Here is a 25,023-nt window from a genome sequence, read left to right on the forward strand (position 1 = left end):
TAAAGCATATTGTACAATTCCAACAGGTCCCCCCTCTGATTATTTTAAACAAAGTATAATAATCAAAAATAAGAAAATACAGAAATGAATAACAAAAAATATAAAACAGCAAGCAATGTCATATCAAAATTAATCACTGATACTTCTAGCAAATACCTGGGTTCTCAAACTTAATGCATACGTCTCTCTTGTCTCGTCTCCTAACATTTCTAGTGATAATGCGGTAACAATCGCCAATTTATCCATCTCCTCTGCCAAAGTCCTGATATCAGTCTTACACCCGAAGGAGCTATAACAGGGAGAAGGAAATGTTGAATACCTCGAGAGTGAGCCAGTTTGGATGACACATCAGTATTAAGTGAACGTCTAGCTTGTGTGTGTGAATGTTGCTCATAGTCAGAAGGTAGTCCTAGATGATGTACAGCAATAACTGATTCTAGAGAGGAGTGGACCACAATCCCAGGAAGAACGAAACCCAGACCCAAACCAATCACTACGTAATATAGAATGGGCCCTTAGAGCACAAACCCAATAAGTGTTGTTCATTGTGTTTAAGCTGGGTAGGCGAGACCTAGTTGTGACTGTGTGATTACATTCACTCCGACCAACGGACACACTACCAGTTACAGATTTTAGACAGTAGCATCCCTTGAGTCTGCATGCTAGAGTTATGGTATGGTTTTGACTAAGTGGAGTCCATTTCCATGATAACACAGTGTGTGCAACATTGTATGTTCAGGTGTCACAGGTCTATGTGCTAGGGGCAACATTGAATACACAGCTACAAGTAGGGCTGTGTAGTAGTACATAGGGCTATTCTGTTGAGCAGTCATGTAGTAGTAGTCTTTCATTAGAGTAGCATTAAAGGGTACAGGCATTTTGTGTATTCCCAGTGCATGAGATGTGGGCATCAACATACAAACATAACCTTGAGATTGGTTCATTATTCCTGCTACCTTGTGTGCATACTGTAAAGCAACGTTTTGTGGATCCGTTTGGACCTGTAACAATATCACACTAAGGAGCTAAATAGGTCAAAGCATGATGGTTATATTAGAACACAAACTGTTTTCATGAAGTTATACTGTGTATGCGTAAATATGCCTCAACAGCTTCCCATAAAGTTAGTTTTTCAGTCCACACACAAAATCCTGTTACCCAAATACCACAGATCGTCGTCTTTCTATCTGCCATCTGATAGTTCTTAATTCGTCTTCCAGTCCACTGATCTATCAAGTCGTCTCTGAAGCACACTTGATAGGTGACATGGTAACCTCGAAGTTCCGGAAATGATGTCAGTTGGAATTGGTGCACCTGATGTGCATTCCTTGGACAACTCCACCTGAAAGACAGATACAAAGGAACAGCAGTAATGAGGTTTATCTTAAGGCGTTGTTATTTCCCAAATAAACAATACATTTCCCTATCTGAGGTAGACCAGCATGGATGTAATGTGAAATAAAATTAATTATTCCCCATTAACACCGATCTTCACACGGGGTAGGCCTCCATAGCCTATGGTTTTGTAGCCCCAAGTCCTGGTCCACCTCAGTATGATCAACAATTTTACAGTGACTGGCATGTATGCATTTTGATTTCCCCTCTACTCTTGTGTTGGTTTCCCCTCTACTGCTGTGTTGGTTACCAACAAAACCAGATTGGGACCTTCCCATCTAGCTTCTAACGTAACTTTTTGTGGTTTGTGTATCATAACCCATTGACCTGGTACTATAATATGTCACCCCTCAGGAGGCTCTACCCATGCATCATGTACCTGCTGTTCAGCTGCTTTAGTGGCTTCACTAAGAACTAAACAATAATCTAGAAGCGCATCGCTCATCAGTTGTACATCTGCTCGTCTCAGATCAATAGTACTGGTTAGTGACATTAGTCTGTGATGACTTTGAAGGGTCTCAGTCCTGTGGTGTTATTGTGTGTTCCTCTAATCCTTCGTCAAAGTCTATTTGTTCAGGTAGACCCCATCGTGGAATGATATATTTGACTAGCGCTTTGGCTGTGTGTAAAGCAGTTCCCTTTTTGGTAAGAAAGGGAACACATCTTGGTATCCCCCATACTTCGGGAGTGTGATGTAGTCCACCTGAAGGTGTCGGAAGGGTTCCGAGGGTGCTCGGGTTGTGCACTGTTGCACCTTGACTTTTCCTTGGTTGTTGTTTTTCTGACAGGTAGGGCACTGAGATACGACCCTTTCTGCTTCTTTCCTGAAAGCTGGGTTCCACCACTGGTTGGTGTGGCAGTGAACCACTTTGTCTGTTCTGATGTGACCCAGTGAATGGATCTGTGTAGTCAGATAGGGTAGCAGCTTCCGAGGGGCCACAAAGCTTTGACCATACCACCACACAGCATCTGAGCCCAGTTTGGCTCCTGATTCCATCCAGGACCATATTTCCTCCTTCTCTGCAGCCTCCTGCATCTGTTGGATGTGTTTCAGCATGTTGATGGTGTATACTGTCCGCAGGGCTGGAACTGGAGTTTGTTTTTCTGCTGCTTTGGCAGCTCGATCAGCTAGGTTGTTGCCTTTGCTCTCTTACGTGTCAGCTTTTGTGAGCTTTAGTCTTTATGATGGCCACATGCTCAGGTTTCTGTAAGGCCACCAGTAGATCTTGAACCATCACTCCATTCTTGACTGGCCGACTAATGCATTGAGAAATCCTTGATTCCTTCAGATTTTTCCAAAGTCATGAGTCACGCTGAAGGCAAATCTGAATCTGTGTAGATGTTTGTAGTTTTCTCTTGTGCTAGATTGCATGCTTCAGTGAGGGTCCGCAGTTCCGCATGTGGGCACTTGACAATCAACTGTTGATTGAGAGTGATACTGGACACTAGTCCCACAGCAAGGAATGTTGCTTGTAGGGCTCGAAGGCCACAGTATCTAGTTTCGCTGAGTAGTACTTTGTCGATCTCTGTGTTCCTGTGTGAGGAAGGCGGTCATGTATCCATCTCTCTCAGACACATACAACACAAAAGGCTGTCCATTGTCTGATATTCCAAGAGCTGGAGCAGTGCTCAGAGCTGTCTTTAACTTCTGGAAGGACTGTCTTTGTTCTTCGTTCAGTTGAATTGGATCCTTGGACTCTGGTTGACCTTTCAGCAGTTCGTTCAGAGGTTGAGATATTTCGGTGTATACATCTCTTCCCAGGCTCGGTTGTAGTTTCACAGCCCCAGGAAGATCTGAGTTCTTTGACTTTCATCGGTTCCGGAGTCTGTTTGATTGCTACAGTACGGTTTTGAGTAATTTCTCGTTTTCCCTGGGAAATCAGCTGACCCAGGTAGGTCACTTGCTGCTGCATCAACTGCATCTCTATTGGCCTTGTGACCCTTGGCCTGAAGATGGTCCATGAGGATCTTGAGGTCCCTCTCATGCTCCTGCTCGTCCTCTGATGCTAACAGGGTGTCGTCCACATACAAGAGGATGGTGGACGTGATTGGTGGCATCTCTCTGAGGTGTTTTTTAAGTGCCTGGTGTTAAACAGATGGACTGTTGTGCAAGCCCTGTGGGTTCCGAACCCACTGGTACTGGTGGTTGTTTACCGAAAAGGCTAGCCATGGTTGGATGTCCTTTGTGAGGGGGACGGACAAAAAAACATTCTTCATGTCGATAACACTAAAGTGTTTGTGTTCAGGCTTGAGGGCTTGGAAGATGGTTGAGGGATCAGCCACCAGTGGAGTTAATTTGTCAATGTACTCATTGGCCACCCTGTAGTTGACGGTTAGTCGCCAAGTCCCATTTGCTGTTCGAACTTGCCACATGGGGAAAGTTGGAGCTGCTGTGTGTCCTAACCAGTATCCCTCGTCCCTTCAGGTCACCAACAATCTGTTGGGCTGCTGCTATTGCTTCTTTGTTGAAGGGATACTGTTATAGTGCTTGGGGGTGGTCGTCCAGTGAATGTCACTGGTTCCATGTTGAGATTTCCACAGTAATTTTTGTCAACCAGATTTGTGTCTTACAAGGTCTGTTGTTTGAATTACCCATGAGACCTTTTTGCCTGTGATGTTCAGAGAGGTGTTCATTTTGGTCAGGATGTCAAGTCCTAGGATGAATTGTTCCAGATGCTTCCCAATCCACAATTATGCTGTGAGAGTTATTGGTCCAATTCCTATCTCCACTGGCTTGGTTTCGTGGAGCTCCAATTTTGCCCCTCCTACTCCATGCGCTCTTTGTGTTTTTCCAGTGTAGGAGATGTCGATTCCTTTAAGGCTACTGCTCGGGATAATTGTTATTTCAGCTCCAGTGTCTACCAGGAAGTAGATTGTTCTTCCCTAGACATCCAGTGAAGCATATATCCTATCAGTTCTAATGTGAATGGCAGCCTGAAGAGGGCGCAAGAGGGGCCGTCTATTTTAAATGATCCTCCACAGAGGCCAACAGAGACCCTTTTCTCCTCACTCCACATTCTTTTCTCTCATGAGCACATTCTGCCTCGAGCTCTGTCTTGAGCACTTCTGCTCTTTGCTCTGCTTCAAGCCTGGCTCAGTCAGATTTCACTTTTGACTCAACCAACACCCTACTGCTGTCTTTCTCCTACTGGAGCATTTGCTCATATTTCTCTGTCTCTTTCTCACACAAATCACCCCCACCACTACTAACTGGTGCAGTTATCTCTGATAATCTGGGTCACGGCACCAAGTTGTTAAATAGTTGTGTATTTCTTCCGCAGCAACAGGTTTTAAGTCTTGCGATGAGATGAAATAAGGAGAACTGAGGTTGACATATTTTGAAGATGATGGGCTTTATTTGATGTTACAAATAAATGATGTTACAGCAAGCATTGAGATTCTCCCCATCCTAACTCTTTATACCGGAGACACTCTTCGGAATGTGACCTTGAGGCCCTAGGTCCTAGGTTGCTATGGTAACCAGTCCCCTGACCCCCCCCCCCCCACACTATTATTTGGTGTTTTAAGAACATTTAGTCTGCGTTGTGTTTTTATGGCCTACTAGGTGAAAGGGCGAAGGCAGAGAGACACTCAGAGGCTAACACGTATTGAATATTGTACAATTCCCACCCTAGTCAATGCTGTTGGTGTTGGAGCTGCTCTGGCTCTGTTGGCCATTGTTCCACTGACCATGGATGGGGGATTGTTGCCACACACTGTCTTGCATAATCAGTGTCAATTTACTTGAAAAGTTCAGATTCCCAGGTATACCATGTGACACACAACCATTTTCACCCCTCTGGAGGGGTTCTGTAAGCCACGGAGGGTTCTTGAACGTTGTCTGCCAAATGGCGGATTAAGACAGCATCAGCCGAAAGTATGTGGTTTTAGCTGTATTCCTATACTTAGCTGTATTCCTGTCTTGCTAGTTACATAGCTAGCTATACATCTAGACTAGATTGAAGGGTGGCATGCTATATAGTTAGTCTATTTGTAAAAGACTAGATAGCTAAAGAAACTTGCTAGCCATTTTTCGCAAGTAATACTGATAATAGCCCTGGGCCTTCACTCCTGTACAACTAGATGTATGCAGCTGTTTGCCGGAGATTTGCAGCTAATCACAATTTAATATTTTGGCCATGATTAAGAATGTTGGAGAGGGTCATGGTGAACAAGCATGTAGCGCGTGCGGAGACTCAGCAAGAGAGTGATGCGGCCTCAAGATAAATGTAATTAATTAGAGCTCTTCACTGGTTACTAACTCCTAACTTTTTTGTTGTACACTTATATCACACCTATATTGTCATTCTTGACTGACACTGGTTATGGCTACACCATGTTATTGGGATTTGAACCAATCCCTTATAATACAGGTTGGAAATCCAGCTAATGAGGTACAGAGAGGACAGACATGCACTTCTGGTACCAAAAATAAAAGGGCGGAGCCGACTTCAGCTCTCTATAGGAATCACATTGGGAATTGTCTTTTTGGGGAGAATGACAATGGTACCATAAGTGGCCACTAGGATTTGCAGTGTGCCGATTCAGATGGCCGATTGATCCCCTGGGTCAGATGTCTCTGACTTTCGTTTTGGCAAACAGCATAAATTATTATTTTGAGAAAAATACGATTGGGTGATTTAGGGTGATTTAGATAGTGTAAACCATGAAGATTATTATTATATAAAAATATTGTATGAATACAAGAGATAAACTGCTCATTTTAAGGGTTTTGACGTGCTAGTTAAAAGTTAGCTGTGCTGACTTACTGAGCATGTCAGCAGGGCAAGACATGCATCAATTGATCGATGATAAAGTGAAAGAATTAATCAATGGAATTACACCTGTTCGGAAACAAAATAATTAGCTAGCTAATTGGATGCAATTCAAATGTAATTTACAGGGTACCAACAATTACAGAACAGTGCTATTTCCTGTTTTGACAAGTAATGTAATCCATTTCATACAGCCCTGCCAGCAATCCGGATTGCTTACTCAGTGTGTATCTAAACAAAATGATATATAACAATGAAAACACGTTAGCAATATTCAGATTCATCATATCTATCGATTTCGACAGCTTATTTGAAAACGGAGATCTGTCATTTTAGCCTGTTATCAGGCTCCACCTTCTGCAATGACAACTTGTAATTTGTCATGTAATGGCAAATCGCATTCACTGATGGTGTCAGATCTCGCATAGAAGAGGGTGCGGCAAAACGCAAGCTAATAGAACAGTCTTTTCAAATAAATATTGAATTATTTGATAAGTCTGTTCTTTCCATCTGTTAGTGCTACAACCAAACATTCACCAACACCAATGTTATGTACCCTGTTATGTTACACTATGCTATTGGTCTCACAAATACTATACTACCTTTGGAAGTCCTATACAATGTAGGCTATACATTATGAACTTTGTCCACTATTACTACATGGCAAACCCCAGGAAACTTTGGACTTGCTTAAGAGAGGAGGAACGGGGCCAGTCAGAGACTGCCTTGTCCTTGATCGGGTCCATCTGGATGCCTGTGGTGTGGCCAAGGAAGGAGACTTGGGACATATGGAACTCACACTTCTCCAGCTTGATGAAGAACTGACTCCGTAGGAGGAACCTAAAAACTTGGCGGACGTGCAGAATGTGTTCCGGGAGGGACTTGGAAAAGATGTGGTCGAGGTACACAAAGGCGAAGCGATTTAACCTCAGTGTGTTGTTAACCAATGCCTGGAATACTGCGGGCAAGTTCAACAACCTGAATGGCATAACCAAGTACTCGAAGTGTCCACTCATCTCCCTCCCAGATCCTCATCAGGTTGTAGGCATTGCGAAGGTCCAGCTTGGTTAAGAACTGGGCCCCCTGAGTTAGCTCCATGGCAGAGGACATCAAAGGCAGGGGGTAGCGGTTCTTGACAGTGATTTTATTCAGTCCACGGTCGTCAATACAAGGACGCAGGCCCCCAGCTTTTCTTTCTCTCCCACAAAGAAGAAGCCTGCGCTGGCTGGGAAAGTTGAGGAATGAATGAAGCCGGCCTCCAGAGACTCCCGGATGTAGTCCTCCATGGCCACTATTTCAGGGGCCGAGAGAGAATACTAATAGTCTCAGAGTGGTTCTCCCTGACCTGTAAGTGAATTGGTCTGGTCTGGGAGTCTACCTGGCCGGAACCGATGGGATGTCCATCGAGGCCTAGTATCTGCAGAGGGATGGGACAGTCCATGCAGGGGATCTGTAGTTCCTTGAGGAGGTCCTGGTCAACGAAGGTGTCAGTGGCCCTCGAGTCAACGAAAACTCGGAATCGGTGCTGGCGGTTGTTCCAATGCAGTCACAGGTAGCAGTAAACGGTGACCAGGTGGTTGGGGAGTCAGTGCACAGCTTGTCAGGGTCTCTCTTTGTATAGACGAGCTTCAGCATTTCCTGTCAGCTCCGGGCATGTAGAGTGGAAATGGCCAAGGTCTCCGCAGTAGTGGCAGCAACCTTCGTGCCTACGTCTGTCCCATTCTTGAGGACTCAGGTGGGTGTGGCTCAGCTGCATGGGCTCCTCAGGACTAGGTTTAGGAGGCTTCGGATGATCGGAAAACCGAAAGACTGGGGTGGTGTCGAGGTGGCATTGTCTCACTAGCACACAGATGCGGTTGTCAATCCTGATAGTAATGAGTAGTAGTAATGAGAGACTCAAGGTCCCCTCCTAGGTCCTGAGCAGCTAGTTCGTCCTTAATAGCAGCCGACAACCCATGGTGAAGGGCAGTGATTAATGCCTCCAGATTACAACCACTTTCCGCCTCAAGGGTCTGGAACTCGATGGTGAAGTCAGCCACTGACCTGGACTCCTGGCGTAAGCTGAAGAGTCGACTCACCACTTCTTGTCCGCCGACTCGATGATCGAAGACACTCAGCTCACAGCTCGGTGGTGAAAACAGGGAGGAAGCTGCAGCATGGTGACTGGTGGTGACACCGCTGGTGCCCACACCAAGGCTCTCCCCAAGAGCAGGGAGAGTGGCTTGGTGTGGAACAAGGAGGGCTGCAGCTTGAATGCCAGGGAACACTGGGTAAGGAACCCCTTGCACTTTCCTGGGTGGCTGTCATACTGTTCGGGAGCTGGGATCTTGGGTTCACAAGGCTTGACACAGTGGGACGATTGACACACTAGGCGCTGAGGCTTGCGCAGTGGCTGCTCTGGGATTGGTGATGTGAAGTTGCTGTATGGAGTGGGTAAGTGCTCAGTGTTTCTGTCATTTTGGCAAGTTGTTCCTGTTGTCTCCTCAGTAGTATTCCCTGGTGGGAAACAACTTTTTGGATCTGGTCGATCTCGGCTGGGTCCATGTTGGGGGTCATAGCTTACTGTAAGGATATGTAGTGTAGGACCAGGAGCAAAGAGAAACCAGATGAAATATATATTTAAAAAATTGTGTATTGGTAATTGCCATGACATTTAAATTATAAAGTCAACATATATTATTATATATTGTTACTTATTGTGCAAATTCAAGCAATTAAACGTTTAGTGTTTAAAACATGATAAATACAAAGACATGTTTTTGAACCAATTAAGCTGAGTGTTGTTTTTCTTTCATGCATCACAATGGAATTAGTAACAGAATCTATTCTGAAACAGAATAGAATGTTTCAATGCATTTTTCTCACATTTTTTCTTTTGGACAATGATAGACTTTAAAATGTCATAACATGGGTTCTGATACTGTATAACCCACTCTTTATCTGGATGGTAGTCTCTGACACATTCACGCCTACCCCAACCTGTGGGACAGTTGTTTTGGGTTTTTTCTGAATCATGGTGAGCATTCTTCAGTCATCCACTGTAGCTGATGTCTTCCTTGGTCTACCAGGCCATTTGCGATTTCTAACTCTGCTTTCTTTCCTTTTAATGATGTTCCAAACTTTTGATTTTGGTAGGTTGAAGGTTTTGGCTATGTTTCTGATATTTTAGCCTCATAACGGCTTCCCTGACTTCATTCTATCTATCTATCTATCTATCTATCTATCTATCTATCTATCTATCTATCTATCTATCTATCTATCTATCTATCTATCTATCATCCAAACCATCTAGAAACTATTTACACAACCAACATAAGACTTTGCCAGCCCACAAAGTTTCTTCTGGAACTTATTTTTCTTGTATTAAGCATGCTGTTATAATGTACAGATTGGCAGTGCAGTAAAAAAAAACTATTAAGGGAACATCTCACATCTAATTTTTCTGAATCTTTCTGTTATGGGTGTAAGGACCCATAACAGAGGTTTTGACACTTGATATAGAACACACAATCTGAATGTTTCCCATATGGAGGCTTTAGTGATCAGTCAGCACGTTTGAGGGCCACAGAGACAAGCCCCTCTCCTTAAGCATGTCACCTCTTATTTTATCTGCCAGAGAACTTACAGTATATTGTAAGACTATATTATACAGTATATACCTGGATAACATTCTCTCTCTCAGTTAGGAGGATAATGCATAATTAATAATGAATGCAAAGCCTAGAATCAATACTAGACATTGACAGCTCTCTTATGCCTGTGCAAATGATGTAACGGAACACACCTGATTAACCAGAAACACCCGCAAGCCAAGTTCCAATACGTTTGGTGCCCTGAAACAGGGGGACAATGTATAAAAAGGATTGTAATTTCTAAATGGTGAAACCACTCTGAAAAAAGAAAACATTGAATTAAATCTGAGAATCTCTACTTTAACCTAATTTCAAATCCAAACTGTTGGAGTATAGAACTAAAATAAGACAAAATGCTTTATCTATCTAGATTAATCTTGGGGGCCAGTGAAGGAAAGTCCCGAAATTTCTTTTGAATAAAGTCTCTCATCTGTAGGTAGTGAAATAAGTGAGAAATGCGCAAGTTACATTTCTGAGAGTTGTCTAAAGCTGGCAAAGATGCCATCCATGTACAAGTTGTCCATCTTTTTAATACCCAAAGTATGCCAAAGCTTGATAGCTGAACACTGCTGTGAAGGAGGGAATAGAACGATTGTCTACTATAGGAGAAAAGAGTAAATCTCCCTGTTGTGTAATAGAATGTTTTAACAGTTTCAGAAGTTTGACACAACAACGTGTGTAGGCAGATTAAGTATGCTTCAGCTTCTATACAAGTAGGGATATATCCAGCAACTGTGCAACCACAGTTAGAAAGAATTGGAAATAAAACACTGAATAATAGAGGACAGGTCAAAAATGAGACATACATTTATTCCCAATTACTTCCAACGGTTATGAACATGATGAATCAAACTCAACACAAGTGGTCACATGACCAACTAACACAAGTTAACATTATGTTATATCTAACTCCAAAAGATATTTCTTGGTTAATAATGATTGACAATGCTTTGCTCATCCCTGTGTGACAGACAATCAATCATATCGGATCCTAGATTCATTAAGAATACCCAAAATTCTATTTTACCATACCCTCAAGTTAAGAGAAATCGGCTTGTGAGGAGTTTACGCTCAGATCAATATCTGAAGCTGATTACTCTTTCTACGTCTCGTTAATGGTGCATGTGAACATTAGACATTAAATGGGAGAATCTGGTCACGATTATGTTGTGCTGTATTAACAGAACCTTTATCTAGCGCACAACCTCACATTAATGCACATAGGAAGAATGAGATTAGAGTATCAACAAAATAACAACAACAATAAAATGAACAGTTTCAAAGCAACATATGACTGTAAGTTTTAACCATACGTTAACATGCGTCAAGGACAACACGGGAGACCAGTGGCCATGGGCCTAACCGGGGTAACTCAAAGGAGTTGTCCCTCTCCTTAAGTATCATTCCCAATAAAGGACAAGGTGTGAGACATTACAATCGCAAAGGAATTGACAAATGGCGAGGGTGCGATTTCTTCAGGATGTCCGCCAGGTATGCTCATTCAACTGTAAATAGGTATACACATTTAAATTAAGGCTGGTGCCACCAAAATCCATCTACACAGTGATATGCTATTAATATTTGCTGCCCACTAGTACATTTGAAAATTATGGGATTTTAGACTGTGTGATGAATACAGAAATGCACTGAAAGAGAGAGAGGAATTTGGGAAGAATGTTTATGTTAATGACATTGATGTATATATATTTGTTTCTCGAATTGCGTACCGCACTGTATTTTTTATTTTGACACTTCTCAGGGTATCTGCAAGGCTAGAAGGAAAATCTATTCCTTATAACACACAAAGTTACCTAGGAGCTTGTTTATTGAGGAAAGCTAGGATTGGATAGCTGATAGTCAGCAGCTATATATACATAGCCTGGTGTTTAGATCTGTTAGAGAACACTTGGGGAGACACCCTTTTCTTGAGAGTACCTGGCCACTTGGTCATGTGCTTTACCCTCTCAGTGTGTGAATAAGGGTTGTCTCAGTCATGTTCCTAGAATATACTCTGAGACCAGCACTGAGGAGCTGAGGAGTCAGGAGCCTCTGTGGTGTATGATATGACTATCAGAGACAGGATACTATGTGCAGAGATGCAAAATTAATATGAAGAATCCAAATGTTATGCATGACCGTGTTCTCCTTTTGGCAGCACTGCAGCACGTCAACAGAGGAGCAGTAGGCGGGCCACTGGACGCACACTGACCGACTCACTCCTAGTCTGTCCTGAACCAAACCCTCTCATGGTGTACATTTCCCACACGCCTCGCGAGCAGCAAACACGCATCCATAAATCCATACTTGATGACTCTGATTTCTTCATTATTACTTGGCCTAGTAACAACAGATCAACAGGCATGCTCACAGAACTGCTGACCTGCAGCTGCAGCAGCACACCCCAGGATTCTATTTCTATTCTATTTCTGGAGCCTCATTTGCTTGTTCATTGCTGAACCCTCAACTCAAGGCTAGTTGGACTGCTTTCTCAGGTAGTATTTATGAACACAGGCTTCATTCAACACTACAGTCCTACAGTTTGTCAGTTTTGTCGTCTGGGGCCCTGTTTTTGGTTTTGGTCCTTTTTTGTACATATTTATATCTGTCTGCAGCAGAAAAAAACACAGTAATTGCAGTCATTATAGCTATTTCTCTCTAAGGTTATTTCTGAACTGCCAACTCATCCAAACAATTTTTTATCTTTCAAGATAAGGACTGAATTCCAAAGATTTAGCCATGATACTGTAACTGATACTCTGTGAGGATAAAGGCTTGATTGCAATAGACAATTTACGTGAGGCCCAGAGGGGGATTCATGCTTAAAACTGTTCTCTAATAATTTCCATATCTACTGTCTTGTGCTAATCAAGGTACTCCATCCTCAAAATGGACAACTCTAGATTTAATGTTTGAGACATACCATTAGCATATTCATGAACACAGACACATTCAATCATGTGAAATGAGAGACAAGGGCCCAGCAAAAAAACATCAAGCCCTGGGACAAATAGCATATGACATGTGAGGAAAGAAGAATCTGTATAATACCCTCCAGAGCTTAAATCTCCAAACACAACAACATAGAGGAGAGAGCTGGCACTGGCAGAGCAAGGACATTTCATTCCACCATGATTTCGGCTTTTGTCCTTAAATTTGACGACAAGGCCTGTAATAAGAGAGAAATTAAAGAATTGGATTAAAGATGGATTATCACTGCGATATCAAAGCCAGCAAAGCAGCAGCTTTTGCGTAAATCCAAAGGACGTGCTTCAGGGAGGAGCTCTGCAAATTGATTTTGAGATTGTTGGTTGATGCTGTGGCCCCTTTGCCTGGTGTTCACATAGTGGGATGGAGAGTTTGGATGAGCTGGAACACCCTCTTCTGGGAGAGAGCCCCAAGAACAGTGGAGGACTGTGCACAGGGCCTCCTGGCGGACTGTTCAAGGGCATTTTAGTGAGGTGTGAGGATGGCAACACCTTACCCCCTCTGGCATGGAGGAGTTACTGCGGTGGCCCAGCAGAGCTTCAGCAGCAGCAGCTGCTGGACCCCTGCTCCCTACCCAGCACACTGGAGTCCCTGTACCCCCCCCCTCCAATCTGGGGCCACACAGATTCCCTGGGGCTGCACAGTAAGGACTACCTGGAGACCACTTTTGTGGACATCCCTCCTGGTTCATCCCTGGAGAGGAAGTTGTTGGAAGAGACACAGGATGTTCACAGTGTGTCCTACAGCCTGGAGGATGAGGACGACTTGCTGCCTGACTTTGAGGTAAGACTCCCTCTCCCTTGCAGTATGGTGTGGTGTACACACAGAGACCCGATAACCTGCTGTTATCTCAACCACCATGCTCTCCAACACACAGCACATCTACAGTACAGTGAAATTCAAAGAAACAACTGTTTTAAACTTTAAACACAAAGACAGAGCAGAACAGACTGCAGCAAAGCAGGATAGCTGGGACGGTTTCCTTTGTAGCCTAAATACCCTCCTGTTGATGCCCAGAAGGGAAAAGAGAGGCGAATCAATGTCATTGTCATTTCAAGATGGTCGTTTGTGGCAATATGGTTAATAGATTGTCACAATAAAGAAAGAACAATTATTTAATTATAAATACTGCACTTCTGAAGGCAGGTATAGAATTTTGAAATCGGAGGGGAACTTAAAATAGGCATAAGGAGAGGACTCCCATGAGCAGCAGGCAGCAGTTGAGATGGTAGAATTACATTAAGCTCTGCCTGCTGGTGTGCTGGTAATGACAATACTGCAGTGAGCCATTGCCAGGTCTATTTCATAGATCAGTGAACAAAGCCCACCCTTGAGTGAAATGTAAAAACAGGTAAAAACATTATGGTCACCTCCAGATAATAATTTCTTTCCAGGATTTGTATAATAGTAAACAAATCTGAATATGCTTTGAATTTTAGGTCTGTCAGGTCTCTTGGGGTATGTATGGCTATGTATATGTTACTTGTGTACATTTTTGGGCCGTAGATAAAATTCCTCTCGGCAAGGTATTGTATCCATTACATACTCACTGTGTCCCAGAATTGCAAAAGTCTGCTCTGTTATTAATATTTAGCCTTGCGCACACGCACGTACACACACATGCACACACAAAGATTCCAAATAAAATGTTTTCAAACACATTGTGAATGCTGGCAATGGCACAGGTTGTGGTCTGTGGGAGAGTAGCCTGACTATGACCCCGCAGAAATGTAAATACGCTTGTCTCCTTTGTTTTATTTCATAAGCCCAGGCATAGTAGAGTGACAAAACATAAGAGTCATGAGCTGTTCTGTGTAAAGGAATGATGGTGATCAATACGGTGTGAGAACAGAGCAGGAGTGACAACATCAGGAGTGTCCTGCGTGACCCTATCATCACAACCACAACCTTTGTCGTCAACAAAGTACGCCTGACACACAACTGACAAGACTGCTTAACGTGGCAGATCGATTGTAACATCAGATAATACATCTAGACTCTCAGACTCAGACACCTGTTGAACTATTATTTCAAATTGCTGTATTTGACATCTTATTGAGATTGACTCCTATGTCATCTTCTTCATTAATCTTAGCAGCATACAGCCCAAAAAAAAGCTATTTGGTATGTGGGTGCTCTGGAAGGGGTGATAGGCATTAAACAAAATGTTATGTGAGGTGAATTATTAATAAGGCACTGCTGGAAATTAACCAGATTATCTCGTGCAGGAAATAAAACAAGAAAATAAGGTCAGAGAAAGGAAGCCAGATTGAATATGCAGTCCTTTCTAAAAAGCATGAGTCACATATTGCCTACGGGCAGCATAGCTAATGCACACTCAGGATAACCCCATTCAGTCACATTATCTCACAGGCACCAGCAAAATATACTTATTGTTTGAGAAGATGTGAACAATGTAACAGCAAAACATACATTGTATAGTGTCAACATAACATACATAAAGTGTGTATTCCCCTCAATCATTTTAATATAATATGATATCACCTATTGTGACACATTCAATCTATAATAAAAACAGAAATAGTTTTGTTAACACATTGTTACTACAACACACATTAAAGAGGATGTTGGATATTTTCCAATATAGTTGCCAGGTGCTAAATTGGCTTTTGTGATATAGTGGCCACTGGATTGTGTGTTTCTGTCCATGTACCTTCAGGACTCTTCCAGTGATGACTTCAGTGACACAGACAGTGAGAGCAACTTCCCTCTAATGATCCCTCAGGACTACCTCGGCCTGGCCTTCTTCTCCATGCTCTGCTGTTTCTGGCCTCTGGGGATAGCTGCCTTCTACTTGTCACAAAAGGTACATACCAACTATGAATTCTGAACTGTCTATTGATACTAACACTCTAATGACAGATAGATGGCACATGAGAGGGACATAGAACAGGGACCATGGAAGGAAGTGACGTTGCATTTTTCTTCCGGAAAAAAAATCTTCTACACACCTCTGCTATACTTGTGTAGTAACTCTGAAATTACACTAGTAACAACATTGTATAAACATGTGTGTTATATCGTACATTGGTCATTTCTTTGTAATGACATGGTAATGGGATTGAGTGGTTGTTATTACACATGTGGAATAAGGATTGTTCTCTTTCAGTCAACATCACACTATAGGATATGCATCCTTGCGTACCCTATTTGCTGAAACCCTATTCAATTACCTCTGGAACAGTCCGGGAGCGCTTTGCATGGCTGACCCCGCCCCATCCAAGCTTATAAAAGCTCAGCACACCCATTTCATTCTTTTCACTCATTACTCAGTTGTTTCCAAGCTCGTCTGCAGTGTTTTCCGATAGAACATAGCTACCTAGCTTAACTGTTCCACCGTAAAGTTAACAGCTTTCCCCGGGGAGTTAGATTGCTTATTATTCCTCACAGGAATCCTGCTGATTCAGTCTACACTTTTACAGAGCAAAGTTCTCTCTAGTTTGGTTTGCCAATAAGAGATTGAATTAGTCAGTAGCCTAGCTACTTTCTCTCGTACCCTTCGGGTGCCACATGAGTTTTGTTGCTAGCTGGTGAGTGAGGTTTCATTGTGTACACCACCATGGAAGCAATCCCTTCTTTTACTACACTAACTGAAATACCTCTTTTACTACACCAAGTAAAAGAAAGAGTTTAGTTTGCTCCCTTGTTTTTTTCACACTAGTTAACACTTAGTTGCAGCATTGCTTGGCTAGCTAGCCTACAGTACACAACCATTAGCCTAATCCCGTTATTAGCCTGGCTTGCTAGCTTCACCACACTATTCTAAGCTACGCTAGCTGGCTAACAACAACAACACTGCATCTGCACAGACGTGTGTCTGTCACCGCAGTGTGCCGGATGGCACTATAGCGTTGGAGAGACCCCTACCTACTGCTGTATGAACCCTAACGTGCAAAGTTGTGACAACAGATGCATCACTACAGGGATGGGGGGCTGTTCACAAAGGATGTTCAGTGAGCCGAATATGGTCAGACTCTACGAGCACGACCTATATCAACATTCTCAAGCTCTACACAGTTACTAGACCTCAGGCAATTTTTTCCATTTCTACAGGGACATCATGTCCTAGTCAGGTCGTCCATCATGACTTCACCAAGGAGGGACACACTCCAAGCAGCTCCTGACTATAGCACGGAAATTACTGCTTTGGAGCAGTGACCATTTATTGTCTCAGACCAACACATGTACAAAGCACACTGAATTTGGGAGCGGATTAATTGTCGCCTAGCGGGGGAATGGTGCAGGTCGAAAGGCTCCATGGTGACTCCATCCGGATGTCGTCCAGGAGATTTGGAGACGTTATGCCAGGGCCGCTGTAGATCTGGACAGAGGGAGGACACATAGTTTATCCCTTCTCCTGGTTGCCACACATTGGCCTGGAAGCCAAATATTCCATCTGCACCCCGAGTTGATGAATCTATGGATTTAGCCCATGAGAGATTCAATCTAAACTCGGAGGGCTTGTCCCCAAACATGATTGCCACAATTCACGGGGCTAGAGCCCCTTCTACAAGGAGTCTATACGACCTCAAGTGGAGGGTTGGTGTGCTCCATTCCCACAGCCCTTTCCTTCCTACAGGACCTGCTCGAACAGGGCAAGGCCTTTCCAATATTAAGGGCTACCTGGCCGTCGTTACGGCATGCCATGGTATACATGGTGTCGGTCTGGGTGAAACGACAATAGGGCACACCCCATTGTACTTGTATGACGAGAGCGTGCCGTATCCGTCCGGTTTCCAGGCCACCTGCCCCATCTTCAGATTTGTTTCTGGTAGAGTTGGGCGGTATAACAGTAATATGGTATCCCACAGGATTTTAAAATGCCCACAATATGCTTTTCAATACCGTCATAAAATGTCTGCTCCATGATCTATCAAACTGCCAAATTAAGCACTTTTTGTCAATTCACAATGTGTAACAGCATGGTTGGAGAAAGAAAGTGTAACTTTTAGGGTGCTGCACGTAACCTCTTCCACAAAAAAAAGATCACTAGCGCTAATGACTTATTCCCTAAAAAAATGCCTCTGCTGCTATATGGCAGCATTTCGGGTTCCAACCCGATAATAAAGGAAAGCCTGGAGACTTGGACGAGGTTATTTGCAGGATTTGCATGAAAAAGATGACGGATACAGAGATGGGATCACTAATGTGAACTAATCTACACGTGCACCTCAAACTGAAAAACCCATTAACAGCTGGACAGAAGGGATATCTGTCTGCATCAAGTGCTGCTGTCGGGTTCACACAGCTATTCGCTGACATGACGCCATACATGTTGTTAACCGTCCACTTTGTCACACCCGACCGGAAACTATAGTCAAAATGCCTACAGACTAGCTTTTTTCCAGAAAACCACACAGCAGACAACATTGTTGATGCACTCCGCACGGCACTTGGATGCGAATAAACTCTCGGCCATAATGGCTGACAATGCTCCTAACATTGCAACCATGATCTGGCGCGGCTAAGGACATGAACTCGAGCATGCTATATGGGTGGTACCGTTTTCCAAAAAATGTCACCACATTGCTACTTTAGGGACCGGATAGTAAACATTGCACACCGGATAGTAATCATTCAGATTCAGATACTTTATTTGTCACGTGCATAAAAGTATACAGTGAAATGCAAAAGTGACAGTGCCACAGAGTAGTGCAACAATAAGTTTTAAAATAGAATAAAATAAAATAAAATAGAAGTAATAAAAAATATGAACAGTGAACAGTATAAACAGTATAAGCAGTATAAACAGCGGTGAAGCAATGTACGCAATGGAATGGCAATATACAATGGCAATGACAGGTTGACACTACAGATAATTACAGTGGAGGATGAGTCTGCAATGGATAATTATGTGTGTGCATATGTGTTATGATGTCAGTGAGTGTGTGAGTGACTTGAGGGGGGCACTGGTGGGGTCATCGTTGATGATCCTGATGGCATGGGGGAAGAAACTCAGTCTTAGTCTCTCTGTTCTTGCTGCATGACAGCGAAGGCATTTGCCTGACCGCAGCAGCTGGAACAGTCCGTTTTTCGGGTGGTGAGGGTCCTTCATTATCCTGTAGGCTCTGGTCCTACACCTCCTGGTGTACAGGACATGGAGAGGGGAGGTTGGAGCTCCCATGATCTTTTCTGCCTGGCGTACCACCCTTTGCAGAGCTCGCCTGTCCTGGGCCGTGCTGTTACCGTACCAGACGGTGATGTTGCCAGCCAGGATGCTCTCCACAGCTCCAGAGTAGAAGGACTGAAGGATCCTCCGGGAGACTTTAAATTTCCTCAGCTGCCTGAGATGGAACAGGCGTTGCCTTGCCTTTCCCACCAGTGTACTGATGTGGGTAGTCCAGGTCAAGTCTTCTGTGATGTGGACTCCCAGGTATTTAAAACTGCTCACCCTGTCCACAGCAGTCCCACCGATGTCCAGCGGCATGTAGGTCCTTGGATGTTGTGCTCTCCTGAAGTCCACAATCAGCTCCTTTGTCTTGGAGACATTCAGGATGAGGCTATTCTCCTGACACCAGAGTGACAGGTCCGCCACCTCGTCCAGGTAGGCTTCCTCATTGTTGTTTGAGATCAGCCCCACCACAACTGTGTCGTCTGCAAACTTGATGATGGAGTTGTCTCTGGACTTAGCCACACAGTCGTGGGTGTACAGGGAGTAGAGGAGGGGGCTAAGGATGCAGCCCTGGGGGGACCCTGTGAGTAGAGGAGGGGGTTAAGGACGCAGCCCTGGGGGGATCCTGTGAGTAGAGGAGGGGGCTAAGGACGCAGCCCTGGGGGGACCCTGTGCTCAGGATGAGTATGCTGGAGGTGTGTCTACCCACCCTGACCACCTGTGGCCTGGCCGTCAGGAAGTCCAGGATCCAGGCACACAGGGGAATGTTCAGTCCTAATCCAATCATCTTTTCAGCCAGTCTAGTGGGGACTATGGTATTGAATGCTGAGCTGTAATCGATAAATAGCATTCTCACATAGCCCCCCTTCTGATTGTCAAGGTGAGAGAGAGTGGTGTGGAGGACCTGGGAGACTGCATCGTCCGTGGATCTATTTGGTCTGTATGCGAACTGCAGTGGGTCCAAGGTCGGAGGGAGGGAGGAGCAGATGTATTCCTTAATCAGCCTCTCAAAGCACTTCATGACCACTGAGGTTAGAGCCACGGGTCTGTAGTCATTCAAGCAGGCTGGGGCGGTGATCTTGGGCACAGGGACGATGGCGGATCTTTTAAAACAGGTGGGAACTACAGAATTAGCCAGTAAACATTCACACCAACGGCTCTTCTCAGAGCTTGTCTCAGAGAAAATAATTATTTTCCTGTGTAAAATCAGTGCTATTGCTGTTAATGAAGCGTATTGCAATTTAATATGTACCCACTGACTAGCGGCAAAAAATTGAAAAATATATTAACATTTCACCACGAGACACTAGCTGCAAAAAAGGGATATGGGTTCCCGCCATATGAGTGGATTAGTGGGGATCGACCCATCATATTTGCATGTATACCATGATGCAAAGTCAAACATGTTAGAAATGGTTTAGCTGTAAAAAAAAAAATAAACATATATTTTCTCCCTTGTGACCTTAAACCTACGTTGGGTGTTTTTCTTATGCTCGTGAAAGATTTAATGGGGCCAAGATTTAATGGTAAGCCAAGATAGTGTTCTACAAGCATTTCTACCAATTTATAGCAACGTGGGTACACACTGTGAGGGGAACTGTACAAACTTGGATGGGGTTTAAAAGTAAATTGGTAAACTAGCTAGCTTTATATGGCTATGGGCGCGTTAGTAGTGTCAGCCTATAATACATAGCATAGCATAAACTACCTGGTGCGAGTTCAGGCTATATTGGACCTCCCATGTCACAATGCCTCTCTTGCGGAGTGAATTGCTGGTCTGACGGAGCTTAGAGGCGATTATCAAAGAAGTCAATTAATTGATTTCTGTCAAAATACATCTAATGGATGCAGGGCCCTTTGAGCTTTAAAAGACTGTAATATTGGACGGGGTCTTCCGGCAATCAAAATATAACCACGAAAAACTATGACTATGGTGAATATCCTTCCTAGAATATTGGTATGTTGGTTCTAATGGGAAAACCTCGCAAAGGCATCACAAAGTTTAAAGCTATTTATCAGAGAAGTTTTAAATTTAACAAGTAGCTCATCATTTAAACAGGACACTCTACTTTCAGAGGAAAGTATTTATGGATGGGGTCTTTCAGTATCTCAATGGAAATAAAATCTGTAAAACGTTCTAACTGAATCCATATGTATTTCCTTGATATGCACATCTTAGCTCAACTAGCAGTATGAAGAAGCTGTCTGTGTTCTCTCAAATTATATTAATATTTCTTTAGTAGCTTCTGAATACACCCCGTCACGTCAAAATAAAAGCAAGAGTGTCGAGATTTTTCGGTGCCACCAAGTGAAATGGAATTCTAAGTAATATTTGAGGTTGGAGAGGCTGCAGTGTGAGTTCTAATCAGTTAATTTGCTATTGACTCGCGCCGGTGTTCCGACCAACTGCTGCGTTCCGTGGCAGTTGACCATCTGAGACCAAAATATTTGCATTCTATTGTATATTTGCATCTATTCTACTGCCTAATACCGTATACCCTGGTAAAATGTGAGGATGGTATAAAAGGCATGAAAAATGTATACAGCCCAACCCTAGTTGCTGGTGCTCAACGCGCTAACAAGTGCTCGATTGAAGTCTTTCGAGACCGTCGACATTAAGACTTTGTCTTATAAGACGGCATTGTTGCTAGCTTTGACCACGGCCAAGCGTGTGCCCCTGGCAACTCGTGTGTTGCGATACGTCCTAACGTCGCGTTTGTTCCCAAATTCATTTCTCCATTAGTCGTGCCACTGAACTTTTTGTGTTTCACCAACTCTGCACGGGGTAGGACACCCAGAACAATGCCTTTCCCACTGGATAGTGAAGGCTATTACAGAAGTTTACAGTTCTAAAGGCCTGCGGCTCCCTTTGGGAGTCCAGGCACATTCCACTTGGAATTGCTACGTCTTGGGCTCTGTTCCAGGGAATCTCTGTTTCTGAGATTTGTGCTGCAGCGTTCCCCTCACACCTTTGTGAGATTCTACCCCCTGGATGTCACTGTACCTTCTGTGGCGCATACAGTCCTTGGCGCTGGAGCAGAGTAGGGTGGATCTGGTACATTTCAATGTACTCTAAGGTTTGTGTACGGTCTATGGCAAACAGGATGTTGTGTAAATGTCCCATACCGAGTAGACTGACTTTGGGTTCCGGTATGTAACCCCGGTTCTCTGAAGGAGATGAGGGAGAAATCTAACCAGATTGCCCCTCCTTTATGGGCTTGTGAATAGGTGGTTTGCAGAATGAAATGGGTTCGATGTGTGTGAGCCTTTATATGCTGGGCTGGGGCGGGGTCAGCCATGCAAAGCGCTCCCGGCCTGTTCCAAGTGTAATTGAATAGAGTTTCAACAAATAGGGTACGCAGGGGTGCATATGCCATAGGGAGATATCTCCCTCATCTCCTTCAGAGAACCGGGGTTACATAGCGTAACCCAGAGTTCTTTATTCCATTTGTGTAATAAGACAAACCGCTCAACTCCATATGCTATATATTATCAAATTAATATGTAACAACATACAATACAGTAATTACAAAGTTACTAAACAGGTAAAAGGGCAACTTAATGTAAAGTGTTATCCTTCATTCACTTGTTGGCAGGGAGTAAATATAGTGCTTTCCATTGACCCAGGTGACACCAGGTGACATTGTCTTAAATGCAAGTGTGGACATTATGGAATTACATCTGGGGTTTAAACAGGGATTACACCCAGATGTGTAGGATTATGCCACCAGAGCAGTGGAATAGCACAAAGCAGAATAATGAAATGGGGGAGGTGGACAATGTTACAGGGATTGATCAAGACAACAGATTCTGTCTAGCATAGTTTAGCGTATTAAGATACTCATTAGTCTACCAGGGAGAATCGTCCTTAGTTTGTACACAAATATTCAATTCAATACATTACTCAAACACAACAGTTGAAAAATAGATATACAAAGAAGAGTCACTTTTTTTTTTTCACAGGTTTAATCTGTAATCTCTCTAAAGACTGAACCAGAGTGAAAATATGGGCTAGGTCACCCTGATTGAGTGATCAGGCAACATTACCATGATCAGTCAACAATACCATGTTTCTATACCCTGCCTCTAACTCTAGGGTCTTTGGTCCTGACTTGGGAATGCTTTAGATAACCTTTCCAACAGTGCCAGTTGTGCAAAGCAAGCTGGCACCAAGGCAAATGCCTGTTGTTCAGATCAATGACTTTCGTTAAGATTTAATTAGAATCATAACAAGCAGCCCCAGGTGAGATTTCCAATAGTGTGGATCGCTACCTAAAATTAGGGTCATTGTGAAAGACAAGGGCTAGGAACAGAGGGAAGGGGGAAGGGAAAGTCATGGATGAGGCAGAAGCAGTGGGAGTAACTCAGAGATAGAATGTACTGTATGGTGTTATTATGGAAATGGAAAGACTAGAGCAGTTGATAAGATGTGCTCTCTTATGTATTCTCACACTACATTTTCTTTTCTTCCTTCTCCTTGTCCTATCTTTCCTCTCCATGTTTCTCAGACCAACAAGGCGTCGGCTCAGGGGGATTTTCAAGGGGCCAGCGCAGCCTCTCGCCAAGCTCTGTGGCTCTCTGTGCTGTCCATCGTTTTTGGAATCATCACATACATCTGTGCCATTGCTGCTCTCATCTCATATCTGTCTGGAAACCCGCCCTAAGGCGAGCGCTTACATTCACACACACACACAGTACATATTCACATGCGTACACAAACATTGACATGCATAAACACACCACCTGGATATACTGTATGTCACAATTCACAACCTTCACCCTTTGACCCTGCCTGGACAACCTATCACAAACACTAATACGGGAAAGCCCCAACTGCACTGCACAATTACACCTGGACATCAAAAGATACCCTTGAAGTGGATATGATGACCTCATGTGATTCATTCACAAGAAAAAACATGGAACATATTTGATTCAGATGTTGTCCATGACACATCAATCCAATAGCCAGTACAGTAAGTAAAACATTAAAACATTATCATTGAATTATTTTGTAAATATCACCATGAATCATGATAACAGTGATTAAAGAGGTCTTTAAGATGCTATAAGATGCCTTGGTGGAGCTAACCTGGTGGCGCTAAATGGCTTGGAAGTGTGACTATGATGGAGTCTGTGGATGTGTGTAAAGGTCTTGACAAGGACATGGGAGCAGGCAATCCTAATGGACCTCACTGAGGAACAGCGAGGCAGGCCTCTAGAGACACACCCCCCACTACAGGACGCCCAGAGAAAAGCACTGCTTCAGCACACAAACCAATCCCTGTCCTCTGGCTTTATCCATCATTCTACTGCAAACTGGCCTTCTGATTTCTCTCAGATCAGCATACAGAAGACTGATGCTTGCGGGAATAAAAGACAAACTGAGAGTCACTCATTATGTGCCAAAACAATTGAACCAGAAAAGACAGTCTATGTAAATGATAGTGTATAAAAAAATAAACATAAGATTAAAAAATGTATCATAACTCTGGACAAAGGAATTGATTGAAGTGATGCACACTTTAAGCAACTCGAGTGGGGGGTAGGGAGAAAAGTGGGAGCGTAGCAGAGGCAGAACTCTGGGGATCCTAGCATGAGTCAATACATTAAGTGAAGCTACTGTACCAGGACACTACTCCCCAAATATAGACCTTCTATTTTCTCTCCAACATGCAACAACATAGGGAATTGCAATCTATGAAACACTGCTGTCACTGACACCTCTCAACCATGTTATAATTCATAAGCCAATAGTGCAGTGAAATGCTCTATTATCTGTGGATGTAATTAACTGTCCATAATTTGTGTAGAGTGTATAAAAATGTTTCACAAACGATAATATAGCTGCAAATAGGTGACCTCATTTCGGTGAGACCAAAATGCTTGGCACATCCTGTGCATAACCCCTCGATGCACAGCATATATCAGTTAATTTTCATTTTACCACAGTAAATCTGCATGCATGGTGTATGCACTCTGCCATATTTAACTTGTTCGATGCTTCAATTGTCTTCCCTGTGTCTGGAATGATTCCTACAAAAGCAATGACAAATTGGATTTCAGTGCTTCTTGAATTCAGTGTGCCATAAATAAAAGTGCT

The 25,023-nt window shown here is 43.4% G+C and overlaps 1 protein-coding gene across 1 annotated transcript; it reads left to right on the plus strand.

The window, feature by feature from the left end:
* Positions 1-12,954: 12,954 nt before the first annotated feature.
* On the plus strand, positions 12,955-24,664 carry tmem91 (transmembrane protein 91). The gene is made up of 3 exons (XM_083695028.1): positions 12,955-13,570; positions 15,468-15,614; positions 23,429-24,664. Exons 1-3 carry the CDS (start codon positions 13,151-13,153, stop codon positions 23,582-23,584), a joined length of 723 nt encoding a protein of 240 aa, XP_083551154.1. The 5' UTR covers positions 12,955-13,150; the 3' UTR covers positions 23,585-24,664.
* Positions 24,665-25,023: the final 359 nt, after the last annotated feature.

Source organism: Argentina silus, assembly GCF_951799395.1.
Source record: "Argentina silus genome assembly, chromosome: X".
In the NCBI taxonomy this organism is placed as follows: Eukaryota; Metazoa; Chordata; class Actinopteri; order Argentiniformes; family Argentinidae; genus Argentina; species Argentina silus.

Coding starts and splice junctions, on each gene's coding strand:
- tmem91 (XM_083695028.1), top strand. CDS start 13,151: ATGGAGAGTTTGGATGAGCTGGAACACCCTCTTCTGGGAGAGAGCCCC. Junction 13,571..15,467: donor ACTTGCTGCCTGACTTTGAG/GTAAGACTCCCT, acceptor ATGTACCTTCAG/GACTCTTCCAGTGATGACTT. Junction 15,615..23,428: donor CCTTCTACTTGTCACAAAAG/GTACATACCAAC, acceptor CATGTTTCTCAG/ACCAACAAGGCGTCGGCTCA.